General features: G+C 40.7%; 2 protein-coding genes across 13 annotated transcripts in view; one reads left to right on the top strand and one right to left on the bottom strand.

Moving 5' to 3' along the window:
* Positions 1 to 6,858, top strand: part of CENPP (centromere protein P) — a 272,212-nt gene extending 265,354 nt beyond the window's left edge. For all 7 annotated transcript variants that reach the window (XM_084839849.1, XM_084839847.1, XM_084839850.1 and 4 more), the window contains exons 8-9: positions 2,626 to 2,717; positions 3,937 to 6,858. In XM_084839849.1, coding sequence (XP_084695975.1) covers positions 2,626 to 2,717; positions 3,937 to 4,055 — 211 coding nt within the window. In that variant the 3' untranslated portion in view covers positions 4,056 to 6,858. The remainder of the gene's footprint in view (positions 1 to 2,625; positions 2,718 to 3,936) is intronic.
* IPPK (inositol-pentakisphosphate 2-kinase) overlaps positions 4,068 to 17,115 on the bottom strand; it is a 45,439-nt gene continuing 32,391 nt past the window's right edge. For 3 of the 6 annotated variants that reach the window (XM_084839837.1, XM_084839839.1, XM_084839840.1), the window contains 5 exons: positions 15,352 to 15,631; positions 13,251 to 13,401; positions 10,702 to 10,804; positions 9,116 to 9,195; positions 4,068 to 7,763 (listed from right to left, as the gene is read on the bottom strand). In XM_084839837.1, coding sequence (XP_084695963.1) covers positions 7,538 to 7,763; positions 9,116 to 9,195; positions 10,702 to 10,804; positions 13,251 to 13,401; positions 15,352 to 15,631 — 840 coding nt within the window. In that variant the 3' untranslated portion in view covers positions 4,068 to 7,537. Of the gene's footprint in view, positions 7,764 to 9,115; positions 9,196 to 10,701; positions 10,805 to 11,168; positions 11,555 to 13,250; positions 13,402 to 15,351; positions 15,632 to 17,115 lie in introns of those variants that run through there. The other 3 variants (XR_014788509.1, XR_014788508.1, XM_084839838.1) reach the window with 3 other exon arrangements.

The following is a 17,115-nucleotide window of genomic DNA, read 5'->3' as shown; positions in this document are numbered from 1 at the left end:
CACCCATCTTCCTTCACCTTTAAAGTCCTAGAATGTGCTGCTTATTCCCACTTTTCATTTTTTCTCCTCCAGTTGTGCTCTTGACCTGCTCCAACACTGCACTCCAAGACTGCCTTCACAGAAATCACTGACCTCACTGCAAAATCCAATGGTCTCTGTTCATTCTTATTCAACTCTCCACCACCTTTGCTATACTTGATCACTTGCTCCTGCTTGTTTGTGCCCTAGGTTTCAGTGATTCCATACTCAAAACGGTTCTCTTCCTGTCTAATCCTTCTTTCAGTGTTTTTTTTTTTGGGGGGGGGGGAGCTCTTCCTCTGCCTTCCCTCTCTCTTTCGCTGTCATACATTCTCCGTGGCTAACCTCATCAAAGCCACAGCGTTCAGTACTACCTATATGCAGATTACACCCAGCTGTACCTCTCTAGTCCAGAACTGTCCCCACACACTCTGTGCTCCTCTGGGAATACAGTGTCCTCTCTTATCCTCACACTGACAGCATAGGTGTAAGGCCATTAGATTAGTGGTGATGGGGGAAAGGAGCCTTTTCATTGGTGGCTCTGCATCTAAAGTTTTTGAATAAATTCCACTGCTTGTATTTTATTTGCAGTGTTTTAAATATTTCCTTTAATATTGTTAACATTCAGTTGTTTTGAATTGTCAGTCATTTAGAAGGCTTTTTGTAGAAAAGTGACTCAAATATTTTAAGTGTGTGTCAGACACTAGCTTTTGGATAAGCGTTTTTGCTCTAATAAATTATAGGTTCAAATACCACTGCTGGAGAAAGAGAAAAAATGGAGCTCTAAGTTAGTGATCTTTGACTCATGAGTGACTGAAACAGCAAAACCTTACTTGTTGTGTTGTTTATTCAGTCAGTCGCTTCCAACTCTTCATGACTTCATGGACCAGCCCATGCCAGAGCTTCCTGTCAGCCGTCACCACCCCCAGCTCCCCCAAGGTCGAGCCCGACATCTCCAGAATATCATCCATCCACCTTGCCCTTGGTCGGCCCCTCTTCCTTTTGCCTTCCACTTTCCCTAGCATCAGCATCTTCACCAGGGTATCCTGTCTTCTCATGATGTGGCCAAAGTACTTCAGTTTTGCCTTTAAGATCATCCCCTCAAGTGAACAGTCTGGCTTTATTTCCTGGAGTATGGACTGGTTTGATCTTCTTGCAGTCCAAAGCACTTTCAGAATTTTCCTCCAGCACCACAGTTCAAAAGCATCTATCTGCCTTCGCTCAGCCTTCCTTATGGTCCAGCTCTCGCAGCTATAGGTTACTACAGGGAATACCATTGCTTTAACTATGCGGACCTTTGCTGTCAGTGTGATGTCTCTGCTCTTCACTTTTTTATCAAGATTTGTCATTGCTCTCTTCCCAAGAAGTTAACGTCTTCTAATTTCCTGGCTGCAGTCAGCGTCTGCAGTAATCTTTGCGCCTAGAAAGACAAAGTCTGTCACTGCCTCCACGTTTTCTCCCTCTATTTGCCAGTTATCAATCAAGCTGGCTGCCATAATCTTGGGGTTTTTTAGGTTTAACTGCAACCCAGCTTTTGCACTTTCTTCTTTCACCTTTGTCATGAGGTTCCTCAGCTCCTCCTCGCTTTCAGCCATCAAAGTGGTATCATCTGCATATCTGAGATTGTTAAAATTTCTTCCAGCTATTTTAACTCCAGCCTTGGCTTCTTCAAGCCCAGCACATCGCATGATGTGTTCTATGTACAGGTTGAATAGGTAGGGTGAGAGTATACAACCCTGCCATACTCCTTTCCCAATCTTAAACCAGTCCGTTGTTCCGTGGTCTGTTCTTACCGTTGCTACTTGGTCGTTATACAGATTCCTCAGGAGGCAGACAAGATGACTTGGTATCCCCATACCACCAAGAACTTGCCACAATTTGTTATGACCCACACAGTCAAAGGCTTTAGAATAGTCAATAAAACAGAAATAGATGTTTTTCTGAAACTCCCTGGCTTTCTCCATTATCCAGCGGATATTGGCAATTTGGTCTCTAGTTCCTCTGCCTTTTCGAAACCCAGGTTGTACATCTGGCAATTCTCGTTCCATGAATTGCTGGAGTCTACCTTGCAAGATCTTGAGCATTACCTTACTGGCACGTGAAATAAATGCCACTGTTCGATAGTTTGAACATTCTTTGGTGCTTCCCTTTTTGGTATGGGGATATAGGTTGATTTTTTCAATCTGGTGGCCATTCTTGTGTTTTCCAAATTTGCTGGCATATGGCATGCATCACCTTGACAACTACTTTTAGGAATTACAAGTATTGCTGAATTTACTATCTGTTTATTTGCAGACAGAGGTCCCTATTAAAGAAATTGTGTATGCTGAACTCCACATACACCAGAGTTTTGTAGGGCCCTTCCTCCTGACAGTAGCACCAAGAATGCCCTGAAACTTGGAACAACTTCAGAATGTTTTCAGGCAAAGACTTAGGAAATGTGCTTGCATGAGATGCTCCAGTGCAAGCCCGTGGGTCAGCTAATGGCACTCTGGCTTACAGCCAGAGGGAGTACCGGAATCAGGGTTAAAATCAGCAGCTCTGGCCCACTTACCTCTACAGAATGCTGCACTAGATCTGACCTTTAATATTCTTTGCCTTTTATAGATTTGAGTTAATGATTGTTTGGAAGATAAATGTAGACAAAGAAGGAAAAGTTACACCAGCCTTGGATCTTCTGAACAAAATACCGAAGTCAGGTATACTTACACACTATGTTTTATATGTCTTTACCTTGTCAAACATTTCCTTCAACTTTGAGCTGTGATAGTCTTCTCACCCTGTATTACCAATAAAACTTTTCCTGCAACATCTCCCCACAAATTATTTGTTTTGATGATTCCCATCAAACACAAACTCTTTTGTTGGTAACACCTGGAGACTAACTAAACATTACATGCAAATGGATAAAACAAAGCACTAATGGGCTTATTTTGTAGGCTATAGATTTGATATGGGTAATTGTATCTTTTGCCTGCTGGGAGAAAAGCCGTTTGGGAAAACTATAGTGATTGCAAAAGCCATGAACATCCTTCCTCTGTTCCTCTGATCAAATGTGCAGCTTCCTGAGGCTGCTTTTAGTTTAACAAAGCCCCAGTGGGCTTTCTTTATAACATATAATTTGCTCCATCATAGTTCAGCTGTATTGGCATTTTAAAATACCATACAAACACAAGTATTTGGGGGCCCTTATTTCAGAAAAAGTAGTTTGCTTTTAAATTAAGACTGAAACATCTAACGACTTTTACAGAGCTGGGAGAGTTTTCCTCTCACCATCCCTCTTCTCTTAATTACAAGCTGATTTTGAACACACAGGAGTGCTTCAGCAGGAAAGTATACCTACCTTCAAGTAGGTATACTGTGGTAATTTAAATGTGCATAAATAGGTGGGATCCAACAGTGCTCTACCACTGGCAGTGAGCACCGCTGGTTCCCAGCGCACATGCTACCCCTATGCCGCCAGCAGTGATGTGGCACTTTGGGAGGAAGCCCCCAACTAACCGAAAATGCAACTTTCTGGAAAGTGTGACCTGCCCCTTCCAGAAGCTTGTGTTTCCAGTCATTTAGGGACTTGCCCCTGGAAGCACCACAGTGGCAGGCGCCACATGCACACCACTGCCACCAGGGCCAGTCACATGCGCACCAGGAACCAGCAGCGCTAGGGCACCACTGGATCCTACCCATAGTGCCATCCTGGGCTGCTTATTAGTAAAAACTATGAACTTTTTTGTCTTAGCAACAGGGAGGTGGAAATAGGTTACAATTGAATGTATTGCTAATCGTAGACAAAATGTTTTCTTCTTGAATATGCAGAAATAGTGTTGGACTCATTAGTAGCAAGAATTTATGATTACAAGGCTAGACTATTTCTGTTTAAAATAAATCTGTTTTGACCCCATATTTTTTCTCCTCTTACAGTTATTGAGGCTGACAAATTTGCATCAGATGCTCCATACAGCTTCAGAAGCTTACTGCATGTGCTCGGGATACAAGCCTCCATCGAAACACTCATAAAGTCACTTTACAAAGGCAAATGAGTACCAGGAGAATAAGTTATACATCTATCATTTTATTGAATATAAACATTAAGTTATTTTCCATTTAGAAACCATACCCATAAAACATGCTATCTGTACAATTATGGCACAAATATATAAATTGTCATGACAAATAAATACAGCCATTTAAATACAAAATGCCAAATAATAAGATACAAGTTAAGTGAATTTCATTTAAAAAAAATTAACTTTCTGAATCAAAGTGGTTTTTTCCCCTTCCATACCATTTCCTAGAACCTCTTCAGATCAACCTGATAAATTCAAGTCTATAGAAAGTGGCAGTTTCAGTTCACAGCTGTATATGTAACAGTGATTTTTAGACAATGATACCGAATTTTAATGAAATCAAGCATAAGATACAAAAGAAACTTCACACAGTAGCACAACTACTACTTCTTCCACAATCAGTGATTGAAGGCAAAACCAGGTTTATCATACCTCTCTCATAAAACAAGTGTAAAATTAAAATTTACAGTGAATCAAAGCATAAGCTATAATTTACAAAATGCAAGGTGTTGATTTTTTTAGCCCCAGGTAATACAGACTATAGCAAAAAACAAAAACAAAATGGCATTGACCTAACTTGTCACTGACCTGGTCTGCATGATCAAAACAAGCCACCATGGCTTAAGAAAGCGCTGGGCGCAATTTGCATAATCACCACCCGACAGTGGCTTATCATGTTGTCTGAACCCAAGCAACATAGCTTTTTGGAGGGTTAAAGAACTCTCAAAATAATCCATGGGCTGTTATATGGTTATTTGAGGGTTTACCCCTCCAACAAGACATGCCACCTGGGTTCATATGACACAATAAGCCATGGCTGGGCAGTGGTTATGTAAATCGCACCCAGCACGCGCCGCAGCTCACAGCAAGCCATCGTAACATGTTTAAGCCATGGTGCCTTGTTTTGATCATGCGAACTGGCCCACTTTTTTTTTTCCAGGTTTAGATCTGTTAGAACAGCTTTTACTGCAACTGTAGCACATAAATAGCTACATCAATGTTCTCACTGCTCTTTTAAAGTGCTGTAATAGCCTTCACAAAAAGCAAACTTTAAAATCCACTCTTCAAGCCCAAAATCGAGAGAGCACCTTATGCCGCATTTTACCTGCCTCTCTAGCCCTAGGTAATAAATGTACAATCTGACCTGCTTCTGATTAGCTAGTTTCCATCTGCAATATGCAAAGTCAAATGGATGTGCTACACAGCTATTTTTTCCACTTCCTTGTTTTGTTTATTGCTGAGGCAGCTATGTGACTGGCAGTCTTTCTTGCAGAAACTTTACAACGTAAGAGACAATCTTATTTGAGTTAGATGTTGCCCCTTACCACCACAGCAACTTTCACAATTACCTAACAAATCTAAGAACTGTTGTAGCTTTACTAGATTCAACCAAATTCAAATCGTATTCTGGATATATGCCCTAACCTGCATTTGGATCACTTGACATCCTGTGACTTAAGGTGTACAGTATCTATATAACCAAACCTTATAATTAAGCTGGATAGATATCACAAGACAAGAGTTTTTAGAATTAATGTGGGTAGTAGGGGTTGGAATCCTCACAAAATTCAGAAGTCTATTCTAGTATTCATGAGAATAAGTATGAAAGTGATAAAAGTTTTAAAATATTCCCAACACATTTAATGTTATTGTAGCAGCTTAACTGGAATGGCAAGAGAGTATCCATGGAGATTCTTACAGATATTTTTCAAAAAGATAAGTAAACATAAGATGCCACTAAATGCCCTGACTGAAATATTGATAATGGGTTGGATCCAGAGAAGTGTAAGCAATCTCCACTTCCACAATATGGTTTTCCTAGCTCCTCCTCCTCACTGCACTTGCACAAAGCCATTCCTGAGATTCAAAGGTCCCTCTGGAATGGTGTGGGATGGGGGAATAGTCAGAAGTCGGGAAGGCTGCCTTGCATGAGAACAAGTGCCATTCTGCTGGTGCAAGACACCTTTGGGTTCAAGCCAATACTTTCTGAATCACTGGAGCAGCTTTATTCTTTAGTTTTTCACAGCTCATGTAAGAGGCCCTCACCCACTTACACAGTAAGGTTTACAGTTTCTCCAACAGACAACCCATATGAAAGTTTCTCCTTTTTTGCAATAAGCCTATAAATGACAACTTGCAGTTCGACAGTTCTGGATTCAGAGGCTCACTCACACAGCCAGCATATGAACAATGACACTCCTATACCACCACTCACAAAACAAGCCTACAGCCATTGTTCAACACAGTGGGGAAAAAGCCGAGCCCTACACTCTGCCAAACCTAAAGCATACTGTTTTCCTATTTTTGTAAACAAGGTATGGCAAAGGTTGTAAAAAATCATGCCTAGCCACTTCTAGAAAAAATGCCCCCTTGGTGAGGATAGTTAATGCCTATATAAGGTAAGTTTCCAATACGTAGGAGTCCACATTGGAATATCTCCATTACTACTGAGCTTGTAAGCCTTTGAAAAGTGAACTGCAGGTTTTTTATGTCTAAAGGGGGAACTAAGCAAAATATGAATAGAAAAAGAAAACTTACCACTCCAGAAAAATTAAAGCTGGTATTTTTAACTCCACAAATTGCTTCCCACTAAAGCCACAGAATGGCTTGATGTACAGGAAGGTATCAGAGAATCAATGAGGCACATATATACCTATTTTATATGGAATTAAGAATTGCTGGATTGTAAAGTTTACAATTGTTGAAATTTTAGTATAATTCTGCTAGTACTGGATTGTTGGAAAGGGCTTGTTTGCGATTAAATTATTCTACAGAACTTTAAAAAGAAGCTCCTATTATTATTTTTAAAGGAAGAGCTCATTTGTTTTTAAGGAAGAACTAGTTTGTTGTGATAGTTTTAATCTTAAGTAATTAAAGCAAGTCTGTTTTTCTCTATATCCTTAAATAAGATACTCTTCTTTTGTAAGTTTATTTGCATTTATTCAAATCACTTAAGAACACACACTACAATATTGCGTTCAGAAACAAAGTGTAGAATGTTCTCACAAGATTATGAAAAATAAATTTCTGTTCGTATGCAAGCTGCAACCTAACGCAGCACTGACTGTCAGCTATTCGACTCCAGAATTATTTTAAAGGTGAAATGGTCCACTTTTACCACTTTTTTTAGCAAGTGCTACTGAGCAATGCACATATTATTCACAGAGTTGCATTTGCACACCTCATGGGAATGCTGCTTCGGTGAATTGAAGAATTAAGTTCAAGAAATTTTCTATGCTTCATAAAGTAGTCACAACTGCTTTCACAGCAACCAATTTACTAATGGTTGTAGGGTTATGTACATGTCTGTTTTACAGTAAACTCATTCCTTCAAGGTGGTCTGAGTGGTATTCTGTGTTTCTGAAAGGCATATAAAATTTTAAGCACAACTGAAAATAGAAAACCAACATAACTTAATTCTTCCCCTTCTCTATGTTCAATAAATATCTAGCCAGTTACATTTTATGGAGAACTAGTGTGCAGTCTTCATTCTCTTTCAAGAGATTTGACACTACTGAGTCATCTTTGGCCTGCATGTTCTTCAAATAGTAGTTTACTACCTTCCCATCGAGTTTGTACTGATGGTGAATACTTTCATATGGCTTAAGGTCTAGGTCCAAGACGGAGACTGAAAAGGTGAATCTTGATTTGGAGGTTAGAACCACTGGCCTCTGCTCAGAACTGCAATTTGAATAAGAACACCATTTATTATTCCTTACCTCAGGAAAAAAAAAAGTACATGAGAAGTCTACCCGTTACCTAATCATAACAAACTACAGCTGATGTTGCATTTTTCAAGTAGCTGTGGTCTTAAGTAAAATACAACTTTTCCAGTCCAAAATGTGCTGCAAAAATAATTTAGTTGATCATGTTGATCATTTCCCTACTAGTTTCCACCTCAGTTTATGCCAAGCCTCCCTGAATTATTATACCACCAGTACTGCTATGTGAATGAACTACACTGAGAGGTTAGCCATCTGTTTATCTTACAGTTACTTAAAATAACAAGTTTTACGAAACTGAATTCTATCACTTAGACAACAGAGAAATACGGAAATTTACGATCATTCCCTTTAGCCAATGCACTTGGAAGCCTAAACCTCATCTAGTCAGAAGTTAATATAGCAATATGTATTGTTATATAACTTCTGATTGGTTATACAAATTATAGCTCTGGCACCATGAGATGTTCCTTAGTAAATAAAGACATTTACTCTACTCCTGCTGTACTGAAATGGAAATGTGTCAGTTCTACTCATGTATGTGCCCCTGACATTGCAGTTCAAAATCACAGTTAATGACTGGCCCCTTGGGAGGTATATCGCCTGTGTAGTTGCTAACCACAATACCAGAGGCATCTCCTCATGGGTGGAGGACTTTACATATTCTCTTCTGGTAAGGGACATAGCAGGTATCATGGAAAAATAAACCTGTAAAAGGAATCTTAATTCTTAAGTTTGAGATGAATGAAGTTTCTTAAGTGGTTGGCAGGCGTACATTTTCTGGAAGAATCTTTTACATTTCTTCTCAAGTATTTCCTTCAGATTATTAACTGAATATATGTCATAGCCTTTACGTGGAATTGCCCGTTACATGCAGCTTTTGCATGTAATGGACAATTCCACTTAAAGGCTATGTTAAAGCTCAAGCTGAATAGTATAATTATGATTTAAATTAAGACAACTATAGCTTTTGGGGGCACACTTAGAATTTTAATTTGGACAGAGCAAGGGGCAAGATAAACTGGGTTCATTCAAGGGGGGAAAGTGGCTATTTATCATTTAGAGACCTCAAGAAAAAAGATCCTAAGCTTCCTGCTAAGGCTGTCTATGTATTTACTTGCTTTTATTTGGATGGAGTTTTTTCTGCAGTTATGCTTGGCAGAAAAAAAAGTCTATGAACCTAAGCAATGCTACCTATATGTTATATACTGATCATACTGAAACATCCAGATAGACAGCCTCTAAGAAATGTGCAAATTATGTTGCCTTTTCTATCTAAAAATCTAAGATAAAGGGTCTAGATAATATTACCATTCATCCTGTTGACAAGGTGAAAGGGCAATCATGATGGAACAGTCCTTCGCTGTCATTGCAACTCTATACTGCTGAACCTGTAACAAAATCAAGACAGGATTCATCTAACCGACAGTTACATAAGGATCATAAAGCTGTCTCAGGCAGTTCACAAATGCAAGCCAGCCTCTTTTTTTTCTCATGCAAACCTTGCCCCTACCTAAGGGATCATGTGAAGAAACCACAGTGTAAGCTACATAATGTACTCCTATATACACTGAAAGGTTTAGCAACTATTTCCACAAGCGCAACACAATTTTTGTTGCCGGTGTGATATCAGCAGTGGCTGCTGGTCACTGTGGTTAACCACCCCATATATAATCTGGTTGACAAGATAGCCCCCTTCATGCGTTAATCACATCAAGGAGGCTCCACACAATTAAGGGGAAGCAGATCTGTGCTGCTGGCCCCACCCCTCATGTCACACATCTTCCCAACCCGACTCTTAAATCCACATATTAAGCACATATGTTTGAGCAGGGGTGGCTGAAATGCAGAAGCTTCTACATGAACTAGAACCTCTGCGATTGGGGATCCAGCTCACCTGTGCATAGAGATCCATGTAGGGATGTCCATTGTGCAGGAATCAGGCCCTTTTAGGGCCCATCAGATTCCTGAGCTGAGCTGGGGGTTTGGTCCCGAAATCCAGGAACTTGTTTCCATTTTTTCCCTGTAAACCCCAATTTGTGCAAATTAAGGAGTACTGGGAGGGGAAACCAAGCGACAAGTTCCTGCCACTGCCATGCACAACCCTCCCTCTCCCTGCTGGTGCCAACACCAGCAGAGAGAGTTGCACATAGCAGCAACATCGCCTCAGCCAGGCACAGCTCTCCTGCTCTCCCTGCTGGTGTTGGCACCAGCAGGGAGAGAGGGAGGGTTGTGTACAGCAGTAGGGAGGGAGGGCAGAACTGTGGCACTTCCCTGCCACCGCCACACACAACTCTCCCTCTCTCCGTCGGCAGGGAGAGTGGGAGGGTTGCATGTGGTGATGGTGGCAGGGAGGGCAGCACAATGGTGCAGCCCTCCCTCCACTGCTGCCGCACAAACGCAGAAAATCCGCCAGTCGGACCAACTTGCTGTGGACCGAGTTGGGCCAGCTGGCAGATGTTTGAATGGAGTCCAGGGGGCCTAGCCAACGAAAGCTTGTGGAGCTCCAGCCCCCAGCTGGATTCCTCCAACATCCCTGGATCTATGATATGTTTCTGCTCAGATATCCACACTCAGTGGGTTGTACCCAGCTCAGAAGCAGTTCTATCAGCAGAATCAGGAGTGGGATAATGTATTTGTCTGCCTCCCCCCTGCCTTATTCCTTGCCACCAGACAGTAGTGGGGCTGGGCAGTCCACCTGGAGCAGCAACCTGGTGTTTTTTCCTGCTTCCCATAGGGTAGTTTGTATATCTCAGATGAATATCTACTATGCTAGGCCCTAGCCTCTCTTCAGCAAGACCTTAATTATTTAGAACTTTGAGCAATAAGTATCGAAAAAGCACATATATGGATTCTTTGTTATAAGAAACTTTAGCTCCAGTGTCAAGAAAGTGTACCTTTGTCAGTGCATATGCCACTGTTCCATCATCTTCACTTGAGAGATCAAGTAGCTTCTCATAGAATGATTCATTGTAAGGCCCATCTATCTGTAACATATTCCTAAGAAAAAGCAAAATATTTTAGAGAATTGATCAAGTAAAATCCAGAATTGCAGAATTGCAAGTTACACTACATATACTTGTGTATCATTAAACAATTGCGCCCCCCGCCCCAAAATCTACTACCATTTCCTTACTGTTCCTGGCTGTTTAAGGAACGTTCATTTTTACATACGAGGCTATTGTACCCTCTAGTGACCACTGTCTAAAATTACAAGAGGCAATAGAGGAAGAAACACTACAAAAGAAGACATCTCCAAAATAAAATGCTAACCTTTGGTATTTGGAATGACAAGTGGACCCTGCAACAAAATGTTGTAGTGTAGAGTATTCCTGTTCAGGGTGCCAACCATCCATACCCTCTTTCAGGATACTCCATTTGACTTTCTCTCCCTGCTGTTTATCTGCTCCCCCAGCCCCCAACCCAACAGTCAGTCAGCCTTTCATGGCCACAGAGTATGCTCAGTCCTCACTGGGCTGTTTGGGGGGGGCGGGGGTCTTCCCATTAGGATTTTTTTCTGAAGTTCTTTCGTACCAATACAAACCTTGGGATTCCCCTAAGCATGCCAAGATCACCCTCTTGTATGTGGATGGTGCAGTTTGGCTCCATGAGGACCGGTACTTGGAGAGTGGTATACCCACAAAAGTTCTGAAGATGAACACTGGAAGTTTCTCAGTATAGTCTGACAGTTCATTGATCTTGTTGAAAAAATGTTCTTCACAGTCCAAATCTACTGCCATCCCCAGCTCCCTAAAGTTCAGGCACGTAACATTCATGCTTTGAGTACCCAGAAAAAGCACTATATAAATACCAAACAGTATTATTGTGTTTTTGCTCCCCATTAATGTAATTTGAAGGAAACAGATCAGGCAACACTTTTTTCAACAGTGCAAAAACCTACCCTTTGTTTCATTCCTAACGTGAGCTAGAATTTCAAAACATTGCAATCTTTTCCTTACTAAAGGAAATTCTGGCTCACAAACTGGTATGCTAACAATAAAGTATTGCTTATTGGCTATTACTCAAAGTCCATTACTTGGAAACAACAGATTGAAAGCTGCATAAGTATGAAATAGAAACACAGAGGATATTTTGGTCTCCAGCATATGAGGAACAAAAGGCAGAACCAATATTGTTTGCCTTAACATACCTGCCAAAAAAAAAGAATGGAAGATGACTTATGAATGAAAACCCACTAAAACAGTTTTTTCTTAGAAAAAAAGCAAGTGAGGGCATGATAGACTTAGAAAATTGTGAACAGTAAGGAGAGATCAATGAAAAGTTTCTCCACGCACAAGAACTTGCACTCATTCAATAAGATGGACTTGGTAGCAGGTTCTGAATATACAATAATATTTCTACTGCATAGACATCAATTCACAAGAAGCAGTGATTGCAAGTATAAAATAGTTTAGAAGCATTAGACAAACTTTAAAGAATAGATTTATCAAAGGCTGCTAACAGTAACAGCCTGGTTGAACTGCTTCTGTCCAAAAAGCTATTTTCTGGTAGGAGCTATCAACTTCCCATTTTCTCTTAGCATTTACCGATAGAGGCCCTTAGATCCTAGTTACTATGGCAAAAGTCTGGGATGCTGCATTATTTACTAATAATGGCAGTGTGGCATTTGAGTTAGTGAAGAGTGGATAACTTCAACAGTTCTGGAATATAACTTCTGGACACAGAATGGAGACAAGCCAGAGCCTATTACATTATCACCAACACTGTACACCGAATGACATCAAAATGCTTCTCACATGGGCAGAGAGACCTTATGAACAAATAAATGTAGTATCTTCCCAGTTTGGTTGATTGCTTCTACTATAGCAAAGTAGTGAGAGACCACAAGGCCTGCTCCCCAGCCTCAAAGTGGAATATATCATCTGAAAAAAAAGAAAAGTTCCTCTTGTGTATACACCAAGTCATTGCTGATCCCTAGAGGGACACCTGCTTACGCTGGCGTTTTCTTGGCAGACTGTAGCGGAGTGGTTTGCCATTGCCTTCCCCAGTCGTGACTACCTTTCCCCCAGCAAGCTGGGTACTCATTTCACCTACCTTGCAAGGATGGAAGGCTGAGTCGACCTGAGCCAGCTACCCGAGACCCAGCTTCCACTGGGATCAAACTCAGGTCGTGGGGAGAGTTTTGGTTGCAATACTGCCGCCTACCACTCTGCGCCACACGAGGCTCTTCATATCATCTGAACAGGCAGTCTAAGTTCTGAAAACCCTAATGCATGTGTAAACAGATAAAAGTCCTACAACTCCCAGCATACCCAAACAAAATGGCTGGCTGGGGCATGCTGGGAGTTGAACTTTTTTCTGCCTAAACATGCATAGGATTGCACCCTTAATGAGTGTTTAGCAGCAATGTTCTACGTCGCTCAGTAGACTATGTTATTTCTATCCCATCTTGCCGAGCTGAAAACAAAGCACCACAGTGCCTTACCTCTCTTTGGGAAACTCTTCCAAGTATTGCTCTACTCTGTTATACAAAGGATAAACGCCCTCAATATCCAGCATATCCAGCATCTGAGCCTGAAGCGTTTTGTAGAGGAGGCATCCCCTGGGCAGGCCAGAGGTCTCCATTTTATTTTTACCTGAAAGTAAAGTATGCATTCAAATCTGCTTGACAAAACATATATAAATCTCTCTGATCACAAGTAGGAGAGGAAAAACACTACAGCAGGGAAGGATTAAGCACATTACACAACCATGCTTTTCAAAACTTAAAAAAAAAGAAACAAAAAGGCACTGCAATTCAATGCTCTGTTCTAGTTTGAAACTTTCCAAAGGAACAAACAGCAACATTTGACATTTACTGCTCCCCATATTAAAGGAAAATCTATGGAGATTAACCTAATCCAAATAGCACATTTTAAAATGCAAAGCCTAAAACTGTACAATATTTGTGGAAGTCAATTCTAAGAAAAGATTTTAGCAGTTTCAGAAATAATTAATTTTCTTCTAAGGCTATTTAGGAGACAGAGTACTGACGAAACGGGCCATTTTTTTTAACTGATTGTTTAATCATATACATCTTTAAAATCTTCTGTTATGTATAAACAGAAGGAGATTCACTTACAGATTTGTTAATAGTACTGTATTCCATTAACTGTTTTGAAAGCAAAATCATGGGCCTGGAGAAACTAAGTTTTGCCTACCTGGAGAAGTGGAATGTCAAAAACTAGTTTTACATTTTCTATACTAACATATATACATTAACCTTTTAAAAAAATATTCAAGTCAAGTCAATTTTGTTTATGCCATAAGAAAACATGTATTTATTAGAAGGAACATAATGAAACATTTTAATTATCTGAGTAAACAGTAAGAAAAAAACTAGAGGGAAAAGTAGCAATATTCAGTACTGGAAAGATGCTTATTTATCACCCTGGAAAATTGCAAGCTGATGTGTGTGTACCTATTCTGTACTCATGAGCCCTATTTTTACACTCCGCTCCACAAGCTCAAATTCATAAGGACTTGCTCAGCATGCTCTTGCCCCTCCCTCACCCTTCATGCAGCATGCACACACACACTATCGTACATTGGTTTGAAAGTCAGAACAGGCCCTATGCACGTAGGGCTTGCACACATGATCAGGATCTATGGCTGCACCAGAGTTCCTGATCACACTTACAGCTAGGGATGTCACGGACACCTGACTGGGTCCGGGAATCCACCCTCCCCACCCACTACCCCCAGACCGCACCCACCAAGCCCCTGCCCTCGCTTGCGCCTTTTCGCACCCCCCAGACCCACTGCAACCCATCCGGCAAGCACATAATGCCTTCAATATTGTGCATATTAAGCTTTCCCGGCCCCAAATGGTGCAAATGTAAATATGTGCATTTTTTAAAACTCCCTTTGTTCTGTTAAAAAAAAAAGGTGGGTGCTCGCCAGACGGGCGTGGGGTGAGTGCGGGCAACTCGCTGAACTCGTGGGGGCTTGAGTGCAGGTCTGAGGGGGGCAAGCAGTGGCGGTGCTTCAGCGGGCACCCAGAGAACCCAAGCTGGGGGGTGTTTGCACATCCCTACTTACAGCTATATGTGCACAGGGATTCTTCAGTTTCAACTTAATACCAGGCAGCACGATCTCCCACCACGTGTTTCAACTACGAGTGCATTTGGACATAATGCTAAATTACGATTTAATGTTATATGAACAAGCCTCAGGCTCATTAACTTCCCACTCCCTTCTCTTCATCCAGTAAAGCCATAAAGAGGAAACCAGATGCTTTCACTTCCATTTTATCTAACTGCTGATTAGCATTATATCTGAACTTGAACAAACTGGTTAGTCTTAACTGTGGTTTACTGAAACAAGCCGCCAAATCTTGGCTGATGAAGTCGATGTCTTTCAATTTCTTTCTTTAGTTAAGCAAATCAGAAAAGTAATTTTTTTTAACAGTGCATTGTTGGGGAGCAAAGAGATCGGGATGAGATGACTTGCAATCGAATGCACCACCCACCATGCAAACAGCCAGCAACATATATCGAGTTGTATTCAATTTCTAGGTAGGCAGTTGAAAGCCAGAAAATTCTTACCATTTCTTACTAGCTCTTTACTGAAAGCACTAGCTTCACAGTAACTTCTTCCTTGTGAGGAAGGAATAGTCTTCATATCACCTGCTTTGCAGATATCCGTGCTACTCAGTAGAGTCATTGTTATTACATGAATCAATTCTTTCAGTACAGTCCTTGTACAATGGGGCCCACTAACCAGGCCATTTGAAGGAAAAAAGAAAGGCTTCAGATGGCGAGTAAGTTCATTCAAATCAGAGAGAGAGTCCTCATTATCTTTACAACCATAAATTAGTTCACCATTCTGTAACAGGAAGGAAAAAGAATTAATACCTGCAGCACTGTATTTAAAATACTTCATTTTAGTACATTTTGCACACTTGTGTCTTGTGGTGGGGTGGTTTGAAAGCTGAGTTTTAAGATGGGAAACTCAAGATCAAATTCTCACTGAGCAATACTGGGCAAGTCATAGGCTAAACTGTCACAGCAGTTCCAGGTCTGGAAACCTGGGTAGCCAAACAGCTGAAAAGAGGCAGGAGAAGCACATGATTTAGAAAGGGAAAGCAGCAGGCAGGGAAGGATTGCTTACACCTTGCTCTGCTCACCACTTCCTATTTGTCCCTTTCTCCTCTAGCCATAGCAAACCCAACTGGAAACCCCAGCTAGCGGTTAAACAGCCATGCCCCCACATTTTTCCTCATCCAAATCACAGCCCCTGCCACTTTTTAACTGTTTGGAAGCAACCTGTTTTTTCAGACCTAGGTCTGCTGCCACACACAGTTCCAGCCTGAGCTCTGAGAGACAAGATACAAACAATCAGATAACAGTTAAAACAAAAGGTTTATTTCATAGCTACATGGGCTACTACTGATTATAAGTCATGCAGGAAAAGCTTAGCTTCTGTTATACAAAAAAATTGTTTATACCAAACACAATAAACCTCTTAATTAAATGGAAAGACAGCCACTGACATCAGTGAATTAGTTTGTTCAGTAATATTTAGAAGTTGGCCTTTTCCCCTTTTGTTATGCTTTTCTTCAGAATCATTTGATAAGTCAGTACAAGGCATATGATTAAATTTAAGGTTTGTTTAAAACTTAATTTTATAGCTATACTAAATATACATGCTTTCAACTGAACACATTACCAGCTTACCAAAAAAAAAGCCCAAAAAATAAAGACATTCAGCAGAGGAAGGCAGGCTCATATATTCCACAATCCCAGAGCTGCACCATGCCCATGCAGAATTCAGCATTCTGCATCTTTTATTTAAAATACTTAAGTGCATTTCAATCCTAAGTCTACAAAAAAAAAGTCATAAAAATGTGCAGGCAGTGGCTGGTGATATCTCAGTATTTGGAGGTGGGGGGACTAAGAAGTATTTCTATTGCTCAATAGAGGCTTCATTAACCTGCATAGCTCTTTCTGAATAATCTGCATAGCCCCTCTCATGATTAGCAAAATCAGAATAAGTTGTGCAAAACATGAAAATTTCCAGGATTAAGGTTTGCATGACGCAAAATATTCAGTTTTTAGGACACAGCATGTGCAGCCCTGTACTGGTGTTCATCTTTGGTTGATAATGAGATTTGAAAATAGTGGCTGTGTCCAAATGCAATGGTAAACCATAGTTTAGTGCTACGAGAACGAGCTCACACGCTCCCCGCTTCCAGCACAATGAAGAGATTAGAAGCTTCCACATCCATTTTAAATTAACTACAGTTTAGCATGTTTCCTGAACCATAAACAGGTTAATCTCAGTAGTTGTTAGTGGGAATAAACCATTTT

This window comes from Heloderma suspectum, chromosome 2 (genome assembly GCF_057233095.1).
Source record: "Heloderma suspectum isolate Gila_16-S chromosome 2, 16-S_ref, whole genome shotgun sequence".
Taxonomy (NCBI): domain Eukaryota; kingdom Metazoa; phylum Chordata; class Lepidosauria; order Squamata; family Helodermatidae; genus Heloderma; species Heloderma suspectum.
This window is presented reverse-complemented; position numbering and strand designations above follow the sequence as displayed.